Source organism: Colossoma macropomum, unplaced genomic scaffold, assembly GCF_904425465.1.
Source record: "Colossoma macropomum unplaced genomic scaffold, Colossoma_macropomum, whole genome shotgun sequence".
Classification (NCBI taxonomy): Eukaryota; Metazoa; Chordata; class Actinopteri; order Characiformes; family Serrasalmidae; genus Colossoma; species Colossoma macropomum.
The window spans coordinates 16,199,324-16,220,321 of record NW_023494788.1 but is presented as its reverse complement, the minus strand read 5'-3'; the positions used below and the strand labels follow the sequence as shown (position 1 = coordinate 16,220,321).

General features: G+C 39.5%; 1 protein-coding gene across 1 annotated transcript; it reads right to left on the bottom strand.

The window, feature by feature from the left end:
- Positions 1–6,960: 6,960 nt before the first annotated feature.
- On the bottom strand, positions 6,961–20,051 carry fnta (farnesyltransferase, CAAX box, alpha). Its single transcript, XM_036568641.1, has 9 exons — positions 19,819–20,051; positions 19,345–19,430; positions 19,144–19,258; positions 18,723–18,827; positions 16,880–17,006; positions 14,017–14,165; positions 13,760–13,822; positions 12,967–13,144; positions 6,961–7,627 (listed from the first exon to the last, which is right to left on the bottom strand). The coding sequence occupies exons 1-9, from the start codon at positions 19,962–19,964 to the stop codon at positions 7,466–7,468; spliced, it is 1,131 nt and encodes a 376-aa protein (XP_036424534.1). The 5' UTR covers positions 19,965–20,051; the 3' UTR covers positions 6,961–7,465.
- Positions 20,052–20,998: the final 947 nt, after the last annotated feature.

Genomic DNA, 20,998 nt, shown 5'->3' with positions numbered 1-20,998 from the left:
TTCATTTATTTCATACAAACTGGTCCACACTCACCTCAGGCTTATTGCTCTCCTGTTCAGCTTTAAACTGAGAATGACCTTTGTGACCTGTCACTCTGTAGGTTTTGGTTGGGTTGCGGCTCTTGGCACACTGTGTAATTAATAATGGATAAGTGTCATTTAGAGACAGAACATCAGAAATCATTTCCTATAGACTTCCTCTGATGAGTTTCTGCCTCATTTATTTTCATGTTCCTGGCATTTCCCTAGGTGGCTATATAAAGCTTCCCAAGATCTCCCCCCGCCCCCCCACCTTTTCTCTCTGTCTCTTTATTTCTGCATATAAACACAGGCCTCAGAAAAACTGTGTATTTTTGGAAGCAGGTTGAGGGTACAGTGGCTTCTGTGAAATCCAGATATGAGCAGTAAAACCAAACGCAAATTACTCTATAATCCTTCCCACTAATGACATTGTAATGATAATAAGGTACATACCGTAGAACTTCAACGAAATCCAGAAGAACCTGAAGCAGAATAATTAAAGCGCAGTTTAGTCGAGTAATAGTTTGTTCGAGTTCTGTGCCCCTGCAGCGAGCCTTGAGGGCATTCAGACAGAGGTCTGAAAAAGCAGATTCAAATGATTAGACTCAAGCTCTACAGCACAAAGCTGCCAAAAGACCAAACTACACAGGCCTGCTGTGTCAGTTCAGTGAGGTCACATGTCAACTGAATCAACTGTGTCTGCAGATGAATCTCCAGAAGCAGAGCTTGTAGGGGTGAGCAGTGAGAGGAATAAGTAAAAGTGAGTGTAAGAGAGAGAGAAAGAGAGAAACAGAACTCAGAAGCCCATGTCCACTTATCCCTGAAGCATCTCACTGGAGACGGTGTGGAGTAATGAAGCGTTGGACTCCAGGGGTCTCCAGATACTCACCAGTCTGAATACATGAGCTACATGAATTATTAGCATCACTTCTCTGTCCAGACACCTTCATAAAGGAATACCTGAGCATATTCTATACATCTGTAGCATGTGATCTTACCACACTTTACCAAATGTTTCAGTAGTGGCTGTTTCAGTAGTGACAATTTTAGCTAATTTGGAGTAATTTTGAGCTCCTGTGAGGAGCTGTGCATATGTAAAATTAAAATATTCTCTTAAAACATAAAAGTTGCAAGTAATTACAGCAAATATGTGTTTTGGTAGTGAAAATCCTTAATGTTACACACTGATTTTCAGACTTTGAGACCCATTTACTTAAAAACAATGAGATCTAACTGCTCACCATGTCGCCATGAGGGACAGGGATGCAGTCTCATTTCCTGCTCTAAAATGCAGAGGTGTGGCTAAAATAAGGCTCCACCTATAGACTAAAACTGTGTTTTGGTAGTGACATGAAAACGTGGGACAGTAATTTTTTTTTTAATTTTAACATTAAACTCAAATCGAAATATTTCAATTTCACTTAAGAAATCTTTAAGGAAACAAAAAATATATATATTTTTAAGTTTAAATTTAGGGGTTAGGGTTTTGGACAAACAATCTCTTAATTGAAAGTACCCTATAAATGATGATTTGTTTATATTTAGCTTATTACTGTCTCATTAAATGCCTTGAGTTAAATAAATCACCATAATCCTTGTGAAAGTCTTTATAATAGTTATTTTTTGTGCAAACTGTTTGAGCTAATTTGGCAAAGCAGTCTATACATGTATATATATGATATATGCAAAGGCTGCAAAAAAAAAGTTCTAGCTATTATTACTGCAAAAAAGTCACAATTGTGCGGTTTGCAAATGGTGTCATATTAAAAGACATTGCCATTGGTTGGAAGGATTTCACACAACAGGTAACAATCATGGTGAAGGCGATGGAGCTTCCTAAAGTTGTTAGGGATGACATTATTAAACAACACTTAAATGGAAAACAGAGCCTACAGAGCCACAGCAAAGTCCTCACACATCCTGCCAGTATAATTGGTTTGATAATATGCAACAGGAAAGTTCAACTACTCATCCTTGGACAGGTATGCCACGCAAGAGTTTGCCACACACTCTCAGACTAATGATAAGGAGGGTAAGAGACAAGCCAGCGTTTACTTGGAAAGAGTTGCAGGAAAACTAGAAAGTAGCAGGAACAACAGTTACACAGAGATCAATAAGTAATAAACTGCAATACAACAATCTCCTTTCACACAATCCATGCAAAACTCTTCTGCTAAAAAAGAAGCACAGAGATGTGTGTCTAAAACTCGCACACAAACATCTAGACAAATCATAAAATTTGGAACAATGTACTCTGGTCAGTGGGACAGAAAGAGAACTGTTAATTATTCAGCTCATCATGTTAGAAGAAGGAAGGTTTGCACATATGATCCCAAGAACATCATAACCACAGTGAAGTATGGTGGTAAGAGCATCATGATATGTGACTGCTTCTCTGAAAACAGTACTGGGCATTACATATCATCGAGGGAATCATGAATGGAGCAATGTACGAGGAGTAGAAATTTTCTCCACTATCTCTATCAAGACCTCTTCTGCTCTGCATTCTCCACTGCTCTCTTGTGTGACCTGGAAGGCCCTGTTTTGCTCCAGCAACAAGGCGGTCGATGTCCACAATCCTGTTTGGAATGGAAAATGAGACGGCATCTTTTCTCTCATGCACTTGTGCATCTAAAACAAGTCCAAGTTCACAGAACACAAACATACTGATAGCAGGGCCAGCTACTGTGCAGTGACAAGTTTTTCAAAAGAGAGAATGCTCTTTATTATCAGACCAAGATAAAAAAAAAGTATTGTTTATTTTTGGATAAAGCTAGGCAAAGATCATGCACGTCGTTCAAGGAGAAGATCTACAAAATGGTGGAATATTTAAAGTAATTAAGCACAATCTGTGTGCAGATATATGGAACATTTTGTTTAAAGTCAGCTGTAAATCATAATCATGACAGTATTAGGAAGCACGGTGATGTAAATCAGAAGACCTCACTATATTTGGATTTGAAGACTACAAGAAAACAAGTTCTTTGGCTTTTAAATTTTATATGATGAATCATGGTTAATATGACCAGAGTTGAGAAAAAAAAAAAAAGTCAATTCTGATTTCAGGTTGGTGAAATCTTTCTTGTTTTGAATTAAAAAATATAAAACATTACATCCCTTTATAATACTCATCTTTAATACATGTTCCATTCTTCTTCTCAGACCTAATTTCCAGTTTTGTCTTTGCTTCAGTTTAATCCTTTCTCAACAGTGTAGTCTTCCCAGAATTCATTAGCCATGTAACCCTGATAATGAACTTGGTATATTCCCCCTCAGTTCGGGCCAGCCTCCATTAGAACAGGCCTGAATTTATGAGAATGAATTAGAGACAACATAAATTAGGGCCAACTATATCAATTCATTACCCCCCCCCATAAAAGCCTAATGGGGAAGAAAGTGGCCTAAATCAAATACACTGCGGATATGGGGGTACTGACAGGACGAAAGTAAAACCCTGCACGAGTGCTGGCTGAACTCAATTAGTAAGAGTGCACTCGCCAGTAGTGACAAACTCCTGTTTGTAGAGGGAAACGGTCACCTGTTCACACATGTACACTAGGGCTGCACAGTATATCATTGTGATACTGGCCTTTGCAATATAGACATCACAGCAGGCTGCAACATGCAAACAAAGCTTTAATGAACTAGAGTATTTTATTATGTGCTGAATCTTGATCACTCACAGTCTTTCCAGATGACCTTCTGTGGGTGGTGTGATGAATCAAGGCCCATGTAAATACTTTTGGTCAGAATAATACAGGATAATTTTGTGTGTTTTAATATATATCATTATATTATAATTATTGCATCATAAAATAATAAGCGATGTGTTTTTGTTTTGTTTTTTTTTGTATATACCATACCATTTCCCAGTTTTAGCAATATTGGGGCTTAATTTGGGCTGGATCCACGCAGTGCTTTGCAAAAGTATTCAACCTTACCCCCATAAAAGTAATCAAATTCATCTAGATTACAGTTGATTAATTACATTAATATTTTATGTATCAACTGTAACAAATTTTAAAGTGATACTGGTTTTATGCATAAAATATTGTGGGAGGTTCAAGTTCACACAGTTGAAAGATATTGCCCAAAGGAGGACATTGGCTTACAATTGGCCTCTACTTGTGAACCATTAAAAATTCTCACCTTTTCTCACCATAAGACCCCCTTAATTCAAACATCACTGGTCAGACAGTGCATCTGAAGTAAAGACCAAATCTAAAGACATTAGAAATAAAGTTACAGACATGTACAAGATAGGAAGAGGCTACAAAATAATATCCAAGTGTTTGGCTATCCAAGTGAGCACTGCTGGATCAATGGTGAGGAAATGTAAGCTGCAACATAACACCAAGGCACTTAGACAAGACTAGGCAAGACTGTCCCTCTAAACTCCACCTCAGAGTAAGGAGACTTGTAAGGGAAGCCACAATCACTCAGTGATCTTGTCAATCGGAGCTCAGTGGCTGAGACTGGAGTAAAGGTGCACTAGGTAACAATATCAAGAGCTCTGCATACAACAGGCCTGTTTTTGAGGGTGGCTAGAAAGAAGCCAAAATTCAAAATGCTATGTGTGGTGCAACCCTAACACCATCCATTCCACAACAAACACCATCCCAACAGTGAAGTTTGGAAGGGATGGAAGCATCTTCTTGTGGGGATGCTTTGTCTCAGAGGCATCTTGTTAAAAATGAAGAGTGGATGGATGGTGCAAAATACAAGGAAAAACTGCAAGACAACCTGCTTTAATCTGCTGAAACTGAAGCTGAATAGAAACATCACCTTTCAGCCAAAGCAACACAGGAGTGGTTGAACAACAAAAAGGTGAATGTTTTATAATGGCCAAGTCAAAGTCCAGATCTCAGTCCAACTGAGAACCTGTGGCACTGCTTGGAATTGCAGTCCACAAGCGTCATCCAACCAACCTGAACAACCTGAAGCAAATGTGCTAAAAAGAACATATGAAAATCACTCACGAACAGTAAGTCACTCGCAAAGCTGGTAGATATTTAACCCAACAGTCTTAAAGCTGTTATTGCAGCAATAGTGGTTCCACCAAGTACTAGTCTGAAGGGGTTGAATATTTAAGCAAGCAGCATTTTTCAGTTTATTTTAAAGATCTATTGACAATGAATTTTGACTGTGAAAACTGACTTTGAGCACATTGGTTTACAATAAAAAATACTGTCTGGAACAATCTGTATAAGTGTCATTTGTAACCCAGATGAATATGGTTGCTTTTAAGGTGGCTTAATACGTTTGAAGGGCACTGTATACATATACATTTACTGTGCACTTTATTAGGAACACTACACTAATACTGAGCAGGGCCTCCCTTTGCTCTCAGAACGTCCTCAGTTCTTTGTGGCATGGACTCCACAAGATGTTGGAAACATTCAATTGAAATTCTGGTCAATGTTGATATGATTGCATCATGCGATTCCTGCAGATTTTTCAGATGCACTTTCATGCTCTGAATCTCCCATTCCTTCAGATCCTGAATCCAATATAATACCTTTCCAGATCCAGATCCAGTGACTGGGAAGACCACTGAAGAACAATGAACTCATTGTCGTGTTCATGAAACCAGTTTGAGATGACATTTGCTTTGTGACATTACACATCATCGTGCTGGAAGTAGCCATTAGAAGATGGGTAAATTATGGCCATGAAGGGATGCACATGGTCAGTAACAATATTCAAAACAGGCTGTGGCATGTGAGCAGGGATTGATTTGTATTTACAGACCCAAAGTGTGCCAAGAAAACATTCCTCACACCATTACACCACCTCCACCAGCCTGGACTGGGTCCATGGGTTCATGCTACTGGCGCCAAATTGTGACCCTTCCATCTGTGTGCATCAGCAGAAATCGAGATTCATCAGACCAGGCTTTGCTTTTTCAGTCTTCAACTGTCTAGTTTTGGTGAGCCTGTACTCACTGCAACCAACTTTCTATTCTTGGCTGACAGAAGTGGAACCCGAAGTGCATGTGTTTATGCACTGCACTGCTGCCACATGATCGGCTGATTACATGACTGCATGAATGAGTAGGTGTATAGGTGTCCCTAATAAAGTGCTTGGTGAGCGTGCATTTGAAAATAGAACTTAAAAAAAATAGCAAACTGTGTTAGTTTGTGCTGTGGCATGCATGTACTTTCACTTTCTACTCCTGTTTTTGGGCCTGGAGAAAGAAACGCTAATAAAAACATCCACACTGTTTATCAATTACAAATGAGCCACTAATGTTGATTGTTCATCCCTCAAAGAGCTTCTAGAGAAACGCACCAAGATTTAAATTTAAATGCCTCTAAAATTCCAAAAGGTATCTCACACAAAGTCATTATTCTACATGGTTAAGAATATACTGTTTCATGATGATGATGATGATGTTGTTTCACACCTGAAACGTTGTTTTACGTTATGAAAAGGCTTCGTCCTAAAATGCACTTTTCCCCTAATATTCATGACAGTTGTACATAAAAAGTGTTACAAGGCTAAGCAGCACCCACAGAAAACTCATTTTGTCTGACTTACCACTATTTTATCATCGTCAACATTAACATATTAAAACTCAGTCACATATCGCCACCTGTTGTTTTGGATAGTAAATAAAATGGATAGTATTCAAATATTTGCATTGTAGACCGTGCAACCCCTGGTTTCTATACCGCTAATGTAAAGAAATCTAAGTAATCAGAGTAATTTTCTCTAGAAGCAACCACTGCACATCAAACCAGTCCGACTGCAAAATCTCAACAACTGAATTATGCAGAATTTTAGCAAAATTTGCACAAAAACTGGTGGAATTCCCAGAATTTCTAACATCTAAAAAGTCTTATATTTAGTCACAGGAGAGCCTGCCTGCATGCAACCAATCACTCCTCTACATGAACAATATAGGATACAATGATAAGATAACACCTCCAGTTTACTTGGTGTTAACCATTATTTATTCTAAGCGTACAAAAAAACAAACAAAAACAAAACAGTTGGGAGCAATGCAGAATTTTTGTAATACAGTCTAGTGAATGTTTTGGCAACAGAGGTTTTGTCTATATTCGCAGCTTAGTTACATATTTGTACAGTTCCTTTGCTAAATGACTTTCCCCCTGTAGAGTTTGGATGCAGACCAAAGATCGCTGTAACTGAGAGCCATTATCTGCTGGTGTGAATTTCCAAACTCCTCTAACTCCTCTTCATACATAAGTCTTTTGCTAGTAAACTAAGACTGATTCTTTGCAGTCTTTTAAGTCTTGTTACATGACTAGACAGAGACCACAAAGCCTCTCTCGACTTGCAAAAGCTATGTAATGGGATTTACCAATGTGGTAAAACCAGACTGCACATACACACAGAGCCCAGTCAGGGTTTCTCAGGCTTTGCTCTCTATAACCAGTTATCCACATATGTGGTTCACTCGCTCTGTTTTTTCTTTCTCTCAGTCATTGTTGGGGGTCTCCTGTTGCTCCATGGGGGCAGGGTTGGAGGAGGGTGGAGAAGGGATTTCTCCCGAGCCATACTTGCTCTGAAGGGAGCGGGCCACATAGCGCCAGTATTCTCTCCGAATAGTATCCTTCTCCTGGGCAAGCAGCTCACAAAGCTGGGAACAAAAGAGACAGAGAGGGATCAGGACAGTGAGAATGTTTACATTCACATTTATAACACCTAATAATGTTTAAACAAGGACTCAAGAGGTAATGTAAAAGACATCAGATTTTAAAGAATCAGATAAAGACATCTCAGCCTCGTTTAGAAAACGTACAAAAAGGTGTTCTTCAAATGAATTCCCAGCATTTACATACAACTGATGCAAAAAACTATGCTCAAGAATCACATTTTATAGTATTATATTTACAGTATTTTATTTTTATATGTGACTCTACAGGTTCTACTTTGTCTGCTCCAACTTACTAATTCTTAGGAAAAAAAAAACAAACAAAAAATAAAAACAAAATATGACGCATATGGTGTTTCATGAAAATATCTTGTATTCTGATATTTTTGCCATATCATACGACCCCATTTCCAAAAAAGTTGGGACGCTGTGCAAAATGTAAATAAAAACAAAATGCAATGATGTGCAGATCATTTAAACCCTTAATTTAACTGTAAATAGTACAGAGACAACATATCGAATGTTGAAACTGAGAAATATTATTGTTTTTTTGAAAAATATATGCCCATTTTAAATTTGAAGCCAACAACACGTTCCAAAAAAGTTGGGACGGGGGCAACAAAAGGCTGGTAAAGCTGTGTAATGCTAAAATAAAACCCGTTGGTTGATTTGCAACAAGTCAGTAACATGATTGGGTATAAAAAAGCATCGCAGAGAGGCTGAGTCTTTCAGAAGTAAAGATGAGGAGGGGTTCACCACTCTGTGAAAGACAGTTTTTCATCATCTACGATACATAATGCCATTAAAAGATTCAGAAAACCTGGAGAAATCTCTGTATGCAATGGACAAGGCCAAAAACCAGTACTTGCACATATACATATGTTTTGGCAACATATGCTGCCATCTAGAGGACGTCTTTTTCAGAGGAGGCCTTGCTTATTTCAGTAAGACCATGTTAAACCACATTCTGCACATATTACAGCAGCATGGCTCTGTAGTAAAAGAGTCCGGGTGCTAAACTGGCCTGCCTGCAGTCCAGACCTGTCAACACTAAGAACCTTTGGTGCATTACGATATGAAAAATACGACAAAGGAGACCCCGAACTGTTGAGTAGCTGAAATCCTATATCAAACAAGAATGAGAAAACATTTCACTTTCAAAACTACAGCAACTGGTCTACTCAGTTCCCAAACGCTTACACAGTGTTGCTAAAAGAAGAGGCCATGAAACACAGTGGGAAACATTCCCCTGTCCCAACTTTTTTGGAACGTGTTGCTGGCATCAAATTTAAAATGGCCATATATTTTTCAAAAAACAATAGAATTTCTCAGTTTTAACATTTTATAAGTTGTCTTTGTAGTATTTTCCTTTAAAATATGGTTTACATGATTTGCATATCATTGCATCCTTTTTTTATTTACATTCTGCACAGCATCTCAACTTTTTTGGAAATTGGGTTGTACAAATACATGTCATATGCTCATGTATTTGGACAGAAATCCAAGTACTGACTGATTCATGTACAACCTGAGTTTTCCCACTGTCATGTAAATTGGATGCATTTTCCTCAGTTCAGAGGAAAATTCATGTAAATAAAAGAAAACAGAAAACACATTTAAAAGAGACACATCATGGGTCAAAAATAACAAAAGTTCTCATTTCCGAGTGGTGCTAGAACATCTTTAAAAGGGCAGCACTCAGTAATGTTTGTTTATTTGTGCTTAAACTGGTTCTGTTTTCAGTTGGAAGCTACTAAGTATTCACAACTAGCTGTCTTGTATCCTAATTTGGCCAATGTGACCACTTTAGGCTTGTACCCTAATAGCTGCACAAAATTAATAAAAAAGATGATAAAATTGTCAATTACAATTTTATATACACGGCAGTTAACTGTCAGGTAAATTTTCATAATCATGATGGACCAAACATAAACATTCTCAGCCAGACAGAGAGGGAGATGGAGAGGGAGAGGGAAAGGGAGAGAAGATAACCAATTAACATGCTGCAGCAACAATTAATGCACTCTATTAAGACAATGAAATTAGTGATTTAGTGAACAGTGATCTCAACATTAATAGTAAACTCCACAGCATTAGAGACAGGTCAGCAAAGACATGGCATTTTTCACACAGGAAAACACACTGGTTTGTAGCATTCCTACGGGAAAACCAGACCTCTCAGTGAGGCAGTGAAAGCCCTTTAGCTTCCAGAAAAGCGACCCTACTGCTAACGATTGTCAATATTCAGCGTTTCATACTCTATCTAAAAAGGTCACTGCTTCCAATTCTGCACTGCTGTACCTTTTTGTTTTCATAACACCACTCCTCAAGCAGGAGATGCAGAGGAAAAAAAACTGTTTTGTAATGTTTTAATTAAAGAATCTTTGTGTACTCGCTACACGTACTTGCCTTCTTAGAACACTGCTTTGTCTATTTTACAGTAACAGGATTCTGTTCTTCTCACAGAGGACATTCATTTTTTATTGCCCCTTTACCGTTGGAAAAGGCCTACATTATTCTCCATCTCTCTGTATGAGAATCGCAACAGTTTGACTGCTGCTGAAATCTGTATCTGCAGTGTCATATCACTCTGCAAGGGGACAAAAAGCAGAAAATCAAGCAGGCCTTCTGTCCCAAAACTCCAATCATCCACATCATCATGACAACCCAGTGTAGCAAACACAGTGCACTGAAACCTCATTAACCCAACCACAGCCGCCACATATTCATCCAACACGCGCTGCCACTCAAACAGCACACCACAGCCATCGCTGGATTATATGAGAGAGAAAAAGAGAGGGAGACAGATAGAACAGGGCAGAGAGAGAGTGTGAGGGAGAGGTGGAATATATCAGTATTAATGAACACAGTGCAAGTGCACGTCTCAGATCCTTCCTCCTTCTCGTTCTTCTTCTTTTCCTTCCTTTCCGCTGTGTACAGAGTGTTCATTGTTCCTGATCAATCATTCATCAATCTTTCAACAGGTTAATACTTCAGCATCTCTGGCAAAATATTGGGCTTTCAATTCTAAATCTGATTCCCTTTGATCAAAATGGAAACAGGTCTCAACACGATTTTCATATGGATTGTCCAATCGTAAAATATCAAAACAGCCTGATGAAATATGTACGGCTATGGGTAAATCGAGTCAAAGAGAAATAAAATATCCTGTTAAACTTTAAGAACATATCAAAGACAACCTGATCAAACCTAGTGAACGTTCCTCTTCCTAGGATGCAAGCGGTTGTAATACTCTCCTGCATAATACGCCTTCCGTTCTATAGATCTGCGCTTTCTCGACTAAATCTAATCCTCTCTAATATAAAATTCTTTTTATGTGGTTCTCACGGTCACCTCACAGACGTTATAATAGCTCTCTATTCATGTCAGTGATTAAATGATCTGATTCCACCGGAGAAAGCTATCAAATTGAATATGCTCTTTTTCCTTTTGTACGTAGCCATGAGGAGGCCTTCTTTAATTTTTTACATGATTAAACAAAGCATTATAAATTCTTCAGATCTGCCCTTTGTGTCAAAATCATTTAGCCCAGTGCTACTTTAGAGCTTTTGCTGTGTACTTGTTTATCCAGTCCTAACATTCAGAGTACACTATATTTCCAAAAGCATTCAGAAACCTCTTCTAATTTATCCTTTTTAGGGTGCACCTTCTCCTGACATAGTCGTTCAATTACACAAACACAGCTTATACACAGGGCTAGAACGATAAGCCATTCTGAAATATCGATACGTCAGGGCTTTTTTAAGGCCTGAGTTTGAGTTTTACAGACAACAAAAAGCAAGTAAAAACAAGTCTTAAAAAACGTACGCATTAACACTGATGCAATCTTTTACTTCAGAATTTATGTTTGCTCCTATGATTTGTTAACTCTTTTTAAAGCTCCACGCTGAAGCAGATCCTCAAACTCCCCCAGACACATATTCAGTGCTGCTGTAGAGCTATTCTGTGAGTTGGTAACAAACTTTTTAGCAGAATGTTCTTAGAGCTAAACCATTTGTGCAAAGTATCTCACTGCAGTTCTTCCGATCAATATTGTGACTTTACAGTGACAATATCTGAATTGTGATTATTTTCTATAAATTGCGGTCCAGGCTGTTTTTATAATTTTCTAATGATTTGTTTATAATTACATTTGATAATTTTCTTGTGGTTTGACAAACTGCCACGTATGATGTCAAAGAACACGTATATTTGACTGCTTCTGACTGGTCAGAACTCATCTACTAGAACTCATCTATGTGCAGTTCACAAGCTGTGTTATTAAATTCACATTCACCTTGCTTAAAACAACACTGTTAAGACAACATGGTCAATCATATAGGCTACAACAAAAATAGTAAGTCCTGCGATATGAAAACTGCACTCTTGAATTGTGCTTTTGATATACAAATTCATCTTTCAGCCCTAGCTGTTACCCAATGTCTGTATTTGAACTGCACTGGCTAGAACTGTTAACTTAAATTCTGCTTAATGAATCCATATCTTCTTCCTCTTCATCTCTTCATTTTAGTGCGTTACAAACTGCATCTCCTTGTTTCACCCATAAACTGACTCAGTGGGAAAACATCTCGCAATGACTAAACATTAAGCTCTAATTAAGAATGAAAAAACTGTTTCTGATGGTGTTTTCCTTAAGTGGTAGTGTGACAGTCACTTATGGAAAGCTCAATGCTGAGTGTGTGAATGAAATAAAACCAGGACTGGAGTTTCAGATCGCGCATCAGACTGCAGAACGCCCCTGCATACAAAAACAAAAAAAATTCTACCTATTGATTTCATGGCTGTTATAGACTATAACCGATAAATTTATAAGACTTGTACAATCTTCATAGAAAGGCATTGTCCACAGAACTGGATGCTCTGGAGCAGCCACTCAAGACTCCAAGCTCACCATGCCCAATGCCAAGTGTACAAATGTTGTTTTTCACTTTACAGCCATTTATTTGGAGCAAAACCATTGCCTTCTTGTTCCCACCTGAAAAGCAATGGTTTGCTTTGCTCCAAAATCTGATTTCACTTATATCAAGTCAGTAGAATTTTTTCATGTTCTCTGGCTCTAAATTAGTTTGACAGCATCTATAAACATAGTCGTAGTGAGCTGGTGCAGCACCAGCATCTGTTTTTAACTCCTTAAAGGTTCTACACAAAATGCTTCAGTTTATTTATATATTTATATGTATTTTACAGAAAACAAATGCAAATAAGTATGTATATACTTATACACTTTATACTACTCTTAGTATTCTTTACTACAAACCAAATAAAGGTGGGGGCTGTGAGTTAACAACCCCTTTTGAGCTTACCTCCAAGGCCTTGTTAAGTGTTTCTGTCTGGTCGTACTTGGTGTTGCTGGTCTCGAGCGCGTCCTCGAAGAAGTCCACCAGGAACCCAAGCAGGTATGGAGAACAGAATGTCTCCCGCAGTTCCTCAACTTGTTCCAGCAGCCCAGGGTACGATGACAACCCTCCAGGCTGCAGAATCCTACCCCACACAAACCATACACAAGGTTGTTAGTCCATAATTATACAAACAAACAAACAAATAAAAAAACTGCACCTTTTAAACACAGATGTACAAAGGGTTTTACAGAGTGCTTCATAAAAATACAAGAAATCAAAGACTATTCAGTAAAACTGAAGGAAAAAAACAATATAATTATGAAAAATACTAAAAGATAAGTAAAAAAGCACTGGGAGTCAAATCTAACCAGGAAAAAAAACAATATAGTGTAATTCAAGAAAGACACCAATTTATTTAAATACAATAATACATCTTAAATACGTTTTAGATAAAATCTCCACTTGGCATATGTAGATGTGATCAGCATATTACATTTTGTACTGTGATTGTAAAATTAGGCAAGCTAGTATTTGAGCTGTTCCAGGCTAACAGGCTGTTTTGGTGTAGTGAGCTTTTCCCTTTTCTTTCATTAAAATCCACAGGAATGGCTCTGAATCTACTATAACAGTAAATGGCACCATCTACTGTTTGTGTGTCAACATTACACTGCTGGAACATAAACAGACCTTCCGAATTACAAATTTGAAGATTTATGAACACTCACACAAGCAAAATGAAACTTTTACTGACACATACCCTTTCAGATAGTTCCAGGCACTTTCATTGTGGGGTGCTTTCTTGATTTGTTTTATGCTGTACCTTTTTCCAAAAAAGAGAAAGAATAAATAAACACCTGTAATAAGTCATTGTAAAAAACAACAAACAAAACAAATGGAGTCTGATACCCATAAAATGAAACCAAAACCTATCCACTTTTGGAAGAAAAAGAAAAATCCTTGTTTAAATGTAACATATCTGTGACAAAACTGGCCTTGTGTAACTGCATCACTCACTGCACTTCTCGCTCCAGTACTTCAGGGGAAGAGTATGTGGAGGTATGAGTGATAACGAAGTGCCTTTGGTTCCAGGCAGAGTTATTCCTCACATCTTCCTCCAACAGCTCGTCTACATACTCCAGCTCACCATCCCACAGGTTATACGTCTGAAATCACACAAACAAGCATGCTGTAAGACACCCAAAAGCTTTCTGCTTCAAATTTTACATTTACATACAGACTAATCCACTACCCCACTGCTCACAAAAGTATGAACACAAATACAATACAGCTACGACATGTTACAAAGCCTGCAGCTACAGCTACTGAACCAAGTTCAGCAGATTAAAAAGGTACAAATTAAGTGGTCTTTGAAGCAGTCAATGGTTTCTATATTTGATTTTCCACTTACCCCAAATGCCGTCAATCAGCCAATAATTTGTCCGGTGTTTTGCTTCTTTTGCATTGAACTGGAGCTGCTAGGCTAACGGAGCTAACAAACACTATCAACAACCACCCTAACCGCATCCACAAATACGAATCAAAATCTTCATATATTTGCGTCAGTAAGCTACATAAATTCAGCACAGGAGCATATCTTAGGCTTGATTACTGTAGGAGAGTTACAAGTCACATATCAAATAACAATAAACCTACAAAAATTAGGTGTTTCATTCCATTTTGCAAAAACAAACAATGAAATGCAGTCTGACACTGTGCCACTGATTTCCTACCGACACAGACACATGCAAACTGATTTTTGGCAATGAACCACAAAGTAGCAACAGGATAATTTAATAAAGTTACCGTGCAAAATCTCCATGTATGTGGTGATCATTTTTACCTGCCGATTACAAAGGTCTCCCTTAGCCCTGTCCTTTGTCGTCTTGTACCAAATGACATCAGCTTTAACATACATCATGTGATGCTCTTGGGCACATCATTAGTGACGGTACCTGGAGTCACTGGGCATTTTGGGTCTTACAACTATCAGACACCCTCTCCCAGGTAACCCTACCAGTGTTGATCAACTCTCAGCCTGTGTCCAAGTAGCACACCATGGATCGGCCCTCTTTATCCAGAGCCATCTTCTCTGATGGCTCCTCTCTTGTGCTGCCCTGTAATGTCAAGGAGGCTATACGCTTTGCAAAGTGTGTAGCCAAGAAAACCTCTGCAGCCCCTCTTCTATAGGCACACATGTAGCACGCAACCCCCCTGGGCAGCACTGTTCCACCAGACCTGCGTATTTGGCCTTCTTCCTCTCACTGGCCTCAGTGAGCTCAAGCAATGGCTATAGCTTTGGTTTTTCCTCAATGTGGTCATATCCAATTCCACCCAGTAGTTAGGAGTCCCTAAATCACATAATACCAGCAGCGCTACGAGGGCGAAAGGAAGCACAGGCTTCCACCGAGACCTCTGCAATGAGCCACTGGCTCCTTTTCGAACTGCTGCTAAGGCAACGTCACTGGACAGCTGAACACGCTCGGAAGAAAGTGCCAACAGCTCTGGTTCTGTTAAGCCAGCTAACAGACATCTGCACTCACTAGCATCTCGCTGAGTCCGGCTGGTCCTACCCACCCAGAGAGTGAGGCCAATTGTGCTCTCTTGGACTTCCAGCTACGGATGGCTGTAGCATCACCAGGGATCAAACTTGCGATCTCCTGATGATATGGCCAACGTTTAGGCAGTGGTGCCACTCAGGAGCCCCAGCACTCGATTTGTTGTTGCTGAGAAGAGGACAATATCAAGGCACAGGGTGGTCTCTGCGATGTTCCTAGGGAACCGGGGCTGCCTTCCGAGACCCACCTTCAGTTGCCAGTCCTTTGCTGTACTACGTATGGACTCTAGTTTTAAACTCTGGATTCTCTAGGATTCCGCTGGGACAAATAAACTGGCCTTTCTAGGTGGTTATAATTTCTTGGACCGTTCAAGGGCATTGCTAAAAGGTACCTGATGTTAACTTCAGCACCAGGTCATGGCGCCGACGATAGCAACCTTACCCTAGCGCTTTAGGGCAACAGCTCAGGATGTGTTCCAATGTTCCTCTTTTTTGGTACAACTGACAAAGTGGCGTTTCACTCTTGCCCCAACTGAAGAGGTTTGATGAACTGATCAACACATCGTACACCGACTGGATGAAGAACTTTATCCTGAGGGTTCTGCCTGCCAGAGGTCAGAACAGGAGATCTGTAGCTTGTTCCCACACTTTGCTGCCGCATCCCAACCACATGGCTCACATGTAGCTCCTCTATTTCAGTTCTCACTTCTGTCTGGACCAGTTTTCTGCTGTCCTTGTCCTTGGCTTTGTCAAACAGTTTAGGAGACTTGTCTTCCAATGTTTGTTAGCAACTTCGTCCTAGCAGCTCCTAGCCTATCCTAGCATTCATTTTCACTACAGTACATGCATCTGATGCTGACACAAGATTTAACACAGTCCCTGAGCAATAAAGCAAACTATCAAATCCAACCTCATCTGCTAAAGATATCAGAATAGAGGAGACAAGCACAGACATGACCCTTATGCTATGCGACTGTTCCCTATTCTCCCACAAAGGTTACTGTTTGTCCTCTGATACTCCATTCCCTCATATGAAACAATTTTGCTGAAGAAATCTCTCAATATGTAAAATATCTGACCTTATACTCATCATTTATTCCTGTAATTCACCTCTTACAGCATCCTTATCAGAAGCTTCAAACAGGCTATTGCGACACCTGAACTATTCTAAGATTCACCCTCACATTGCTTTTTATGATTTCATGTGTCTGTGCTTCAAAACAAACCAAATTCCAAATAACACAGGCATACCACTTACTAGAAGTTTGCAAGGCTGTAAAGAAAAGCTGTATTGCTACGGAGTGAGGTCATGTGGACCTTTACCTGAATGACCCACTGTCTGTGCTGCCATGCGTGGTAGTTCTTGGCATCCTGACTGAGGATCTCTGCTATGAACTGCAGCTCTTCGGATGGATCATTAAGCCACTCAACCACCATGCGCCTATGATGCCTTCAGCCAAGGACAGAGGTCAGAGTCAGAACAGAATAGTTTCAACAGTAATGCAATACTGTAAACATATCAACTCAGAGAATAAAGCATATCAAGAGGCAGACCGCTAACTACACAAGTTTAACGTTATAGACAAACAAAAAGGTCAAACGCACAAAGAAGCAGCTTCTCAGTGGGTGTATGCATGGCCATAAGTACATACAGACAAAATCAAATAATATATCCTGTAATTAACAAAGTGACTTAGCTTCATCAATTAAATAGGTAATAGAACACAATACAAGGACGTGACAACCTGTAAAATAATTAGAGGTTAGTTAACTGGTCATTAAGCTATTAAAGTGTATATCTGAAATTTGAAAGTGATCCATATGTTCTGAGCTTGCATGAGAGCAATCGTACAGAAAAGTTGCAAATCAATTAAACTACACCGGCTTAAAAGTGAGTTTTATCACTGAAACACACATAATCAAAAAATTAAATGGGCATGCTGTAGATCAGGGCTAAGGGGCAAAGTGTGACATGCAGGCCAAAATTTGCCCAAAAGAATGTTTGATTTGGCCAAATTGCCCTAACCCCACTCCCTCACCCAATGAGAAATTTTTTAAACTGTATTTTTTTTTGTATTTTCTCCCCAATTTGGTCGTCTCCAATTCCACCCGCTAGTTAGGACTTCCCCAGTCAAACGATACCATCAACGCTAGGAGGGCGAAGGCTAACACAGGCTTCCTCCGAGACGAACTTTTCGAACTGCCGCTCACGCAACGTCACTGGACAGCCGAACGCGCTCGGAGGAAAGCGCCAACCGCCAGATCTGTTACGTCAGCTAACAGAAGCCTGCGCTGACTAGCTTCGCGCTGAGTGATGGGGGGAGGAGGAGGGGCCATCCTACTCACCCAGAGAGAGCGAGGCCAATTGTGCTCTCTCGGACTCCCGGCTACGGATGGCTGTAGCATCACCAGGGATCTAACTCGCGATCTCCTGATGATAGGGCCAACGCTTAGACGGTTGCGCCACTCGGGAGCCATTTTTAAAATATTTTTTAAAATAAAGTTTAATTCGATCCCTGGTGATGCTACAGCCATCCGTAGCCGGTCTCCAAGAGAGCACAATTGACCTGGCTCTCTCTGGGTGGGTAGGATGGCCCCTCCTTCTCCCCACGTCACTCAACGCGATGCTAGTCAGCGCAGGCGTCTGTTAGCTGACGTAACAGAACTGGCGGTTGGCGCTTTCCTCCGAGCGCGTTCGGCTGTCCAGTGACGTTGCGTGAGCGGCAGTTCGAAAAGATGCGGTGGTTGGTTTCACAGGTCTCGGAGGAAGCCTGTGTTAGCCTTCACCCTCCTAGCGTTGATAGCATCGTGTGATTGGGGGAGTCCTAACTAGCGGGTGGAATTCGAGACGACTAAATTGGGGTTAAAAATAAAAAAATAAATAAATTAAATAAAATATTTTAAAAATAGTGAAACGTTATAAAAATACCTTTCTTCTAAATTACATTTAAAGCCTACTTACTTTCTTTATTAATATTATTTTGTCTTTTTGGCCATCCACAAGCACTGAATTGTGACCTCAAGACAAAACTTTTGCACCACTGTTGCAGATCTTCATACAAGGTATAACTTTGTCACTTTAGACCAAGCAGAACATTTTCCATGTACTATTAAAGGAAGTTGCTGGAAATTAATGACTTAAATGACTGATGCATTGGTGTTTTACCAGACTTGGTAGTTCTTGGGCTGATCTTCTATGATAGCTGAGATATATTTCATTTCTTCTCGCAGATCCTTCTCCAAAGCCTGCAGCAGTACTCTCCTGTAATGCCTATAGACATGACCCAGCACACAAAATATGAAGAAAACATTAGCAATGATTTGTCAGCGCATCACAATCATAAGTGAATATAAATTTACCACTCTTATGCAAAGTACAGTGTATGATCAAATGTATGAGGACACCTGACCATCACACCTATATCAGTTTCCTGGCTATATCATTCCAAAACCATAGCAACTAACATGGAGTTGCGCCTAACCCCCACCCCGCCCCCTCAACTTAATAATTGGGCGGGATGTCCACATACTTTTGGCCATATAATGTACTTTACTATCATCACCCATTTTCCAAAGTACAAACTCACCATACAGTGTAATTTGCTGCATTCAGGTCAATAGCTTCAGCGGTCAGCGCAAATGCTCGCTCACTTTTCTCATCATTCTTCAGCAACGCTCTGAAGTAGTCATACACATCTGCGACTGTAAAAGGCAAACCATTAGTGATCAGAGCGCCTACTGTCTTATACCAAAATGGGTGTGTGTGAAGTCTTACCAGATATACTTACATCTGTCTGAATAGGCTATTTTCACCACAGGGTTGGGCCCATCGTCCTGAGGAACAGGCTCCAGATCTGCCCATTCTTTCCTATCCCTTTGAAAACAAAAGAATGAAGCTTAGTTATGTTGTGCACATGCATTTGATGGTATAACAATGTTAGCTAACACTAGCGTAGCCAGCTAGTTAGCAAGACGAAACCAGAGTCAAATTCATCTCATCGTTCACTGCTACTGGAACGCCGGCTAACCAGCTTAGCTTTATAAATCTCCACCGATATGAAACTACCCAAGATGAATTAACGTTAGCGCTGCACTCCATTATTTGTAAACGCGCATCTTAGAACAGCCGAAAATTCGATTTAAAGCAAACAGGTGGTGCTATAACGGCCAGCTTAAAGTTATAGAGCCAGGTTAAGTAGCTAGTTAGGTTAGCTAGCTAGCATCCAGTGACACTTGCTAACGTTACAGTATTTAGCTGTTACCTGTAAAACACATATCCTCCACCTCGCGGAGGCTCTTCGTCTTCAATGTCTGGTTCTCCTTCGACATTGTCGCTAATTGCCTTTTCCTCCTCCACTGCGTCCGACGCAGAGTTGGGGAGTTCTTCGATTTCTTCGACTGATGACATTTTGAAAGGAACTTCGTTAAACTAACTAACGCTAGCCAGCTATCTCGCATAAATGGGCGAATGGCTAAGCTAGCTGCATTTGACACTACACACATAAGACCGCTGAGAAAAAGTAACATTCAAAATAAAAGTCTTGTCTCATGCTGGCTGTGAATTACCGCATTTACACTTCTAAGTGCCAAATAAAGCAGGGTCAGAACTTTTCTGTAGTGATGTTGAGCAGTAAACTGATGACAGATCAGATAAAAATGCAGTTTTCACAACCATTTCGGTAGCATGGATTTTATTCGAAATAAGAGTCGTTTGTATGTAGTAAATTCTGTTTGTAATAAGACCCTAAGAGAGGACGTAAGAGACCCCTCCTAGTAAGCTACTAAGTAAACTTTTTAACCCCAAGTTTGTTATTAGAAAGCTAATTTTAACAAATGAAATACAAGGGAAAAGTAAAATACGGGTGAAGTTCTAAGATATAAGTAAAATACTAATAAAATACAAAATACTCAGAGAAAGAATTCACAAGTAAGATAAAAAGTAGAATTATCATGTATCAAAAATCCAGCTTTTACTAGTAGGAGTTACATTTCAGCAGTAAGATTTCATTTCCCACAAGTAAGAATTTTCCCATACGTTTTTATGGAAGTGGTAATTATTACTATGAATCAAATTATAACGTGCTAATCCATTTTTTTCCGGGTCAAAACTGAAATTTAGGTATTTTAACCGTTCTAAAAATATATATTCAAAGCAAAAACAGCCACTGTACAGCTCTTTTACACTCTGCTTTCTCAAATCTTCCATATTTGATAATTCCAACAAGGCATGAACGCTTTTTCTTCAGGGGTGCTCAGACTGTAGAGGGCGCTCCCGAGCCCGAATCCATTTTTTTTTTCATTAAACTTTGCACAAATAATACACAGCCAAGGGGACTGAGATGAAAAATAAAATAAACACATAAATTAATAAACTGAACAAAAGTAAATGGAACAATGAAAAAAACTGTTTAAGAAAAAAAATCAATAAAATAAAGGAGACAA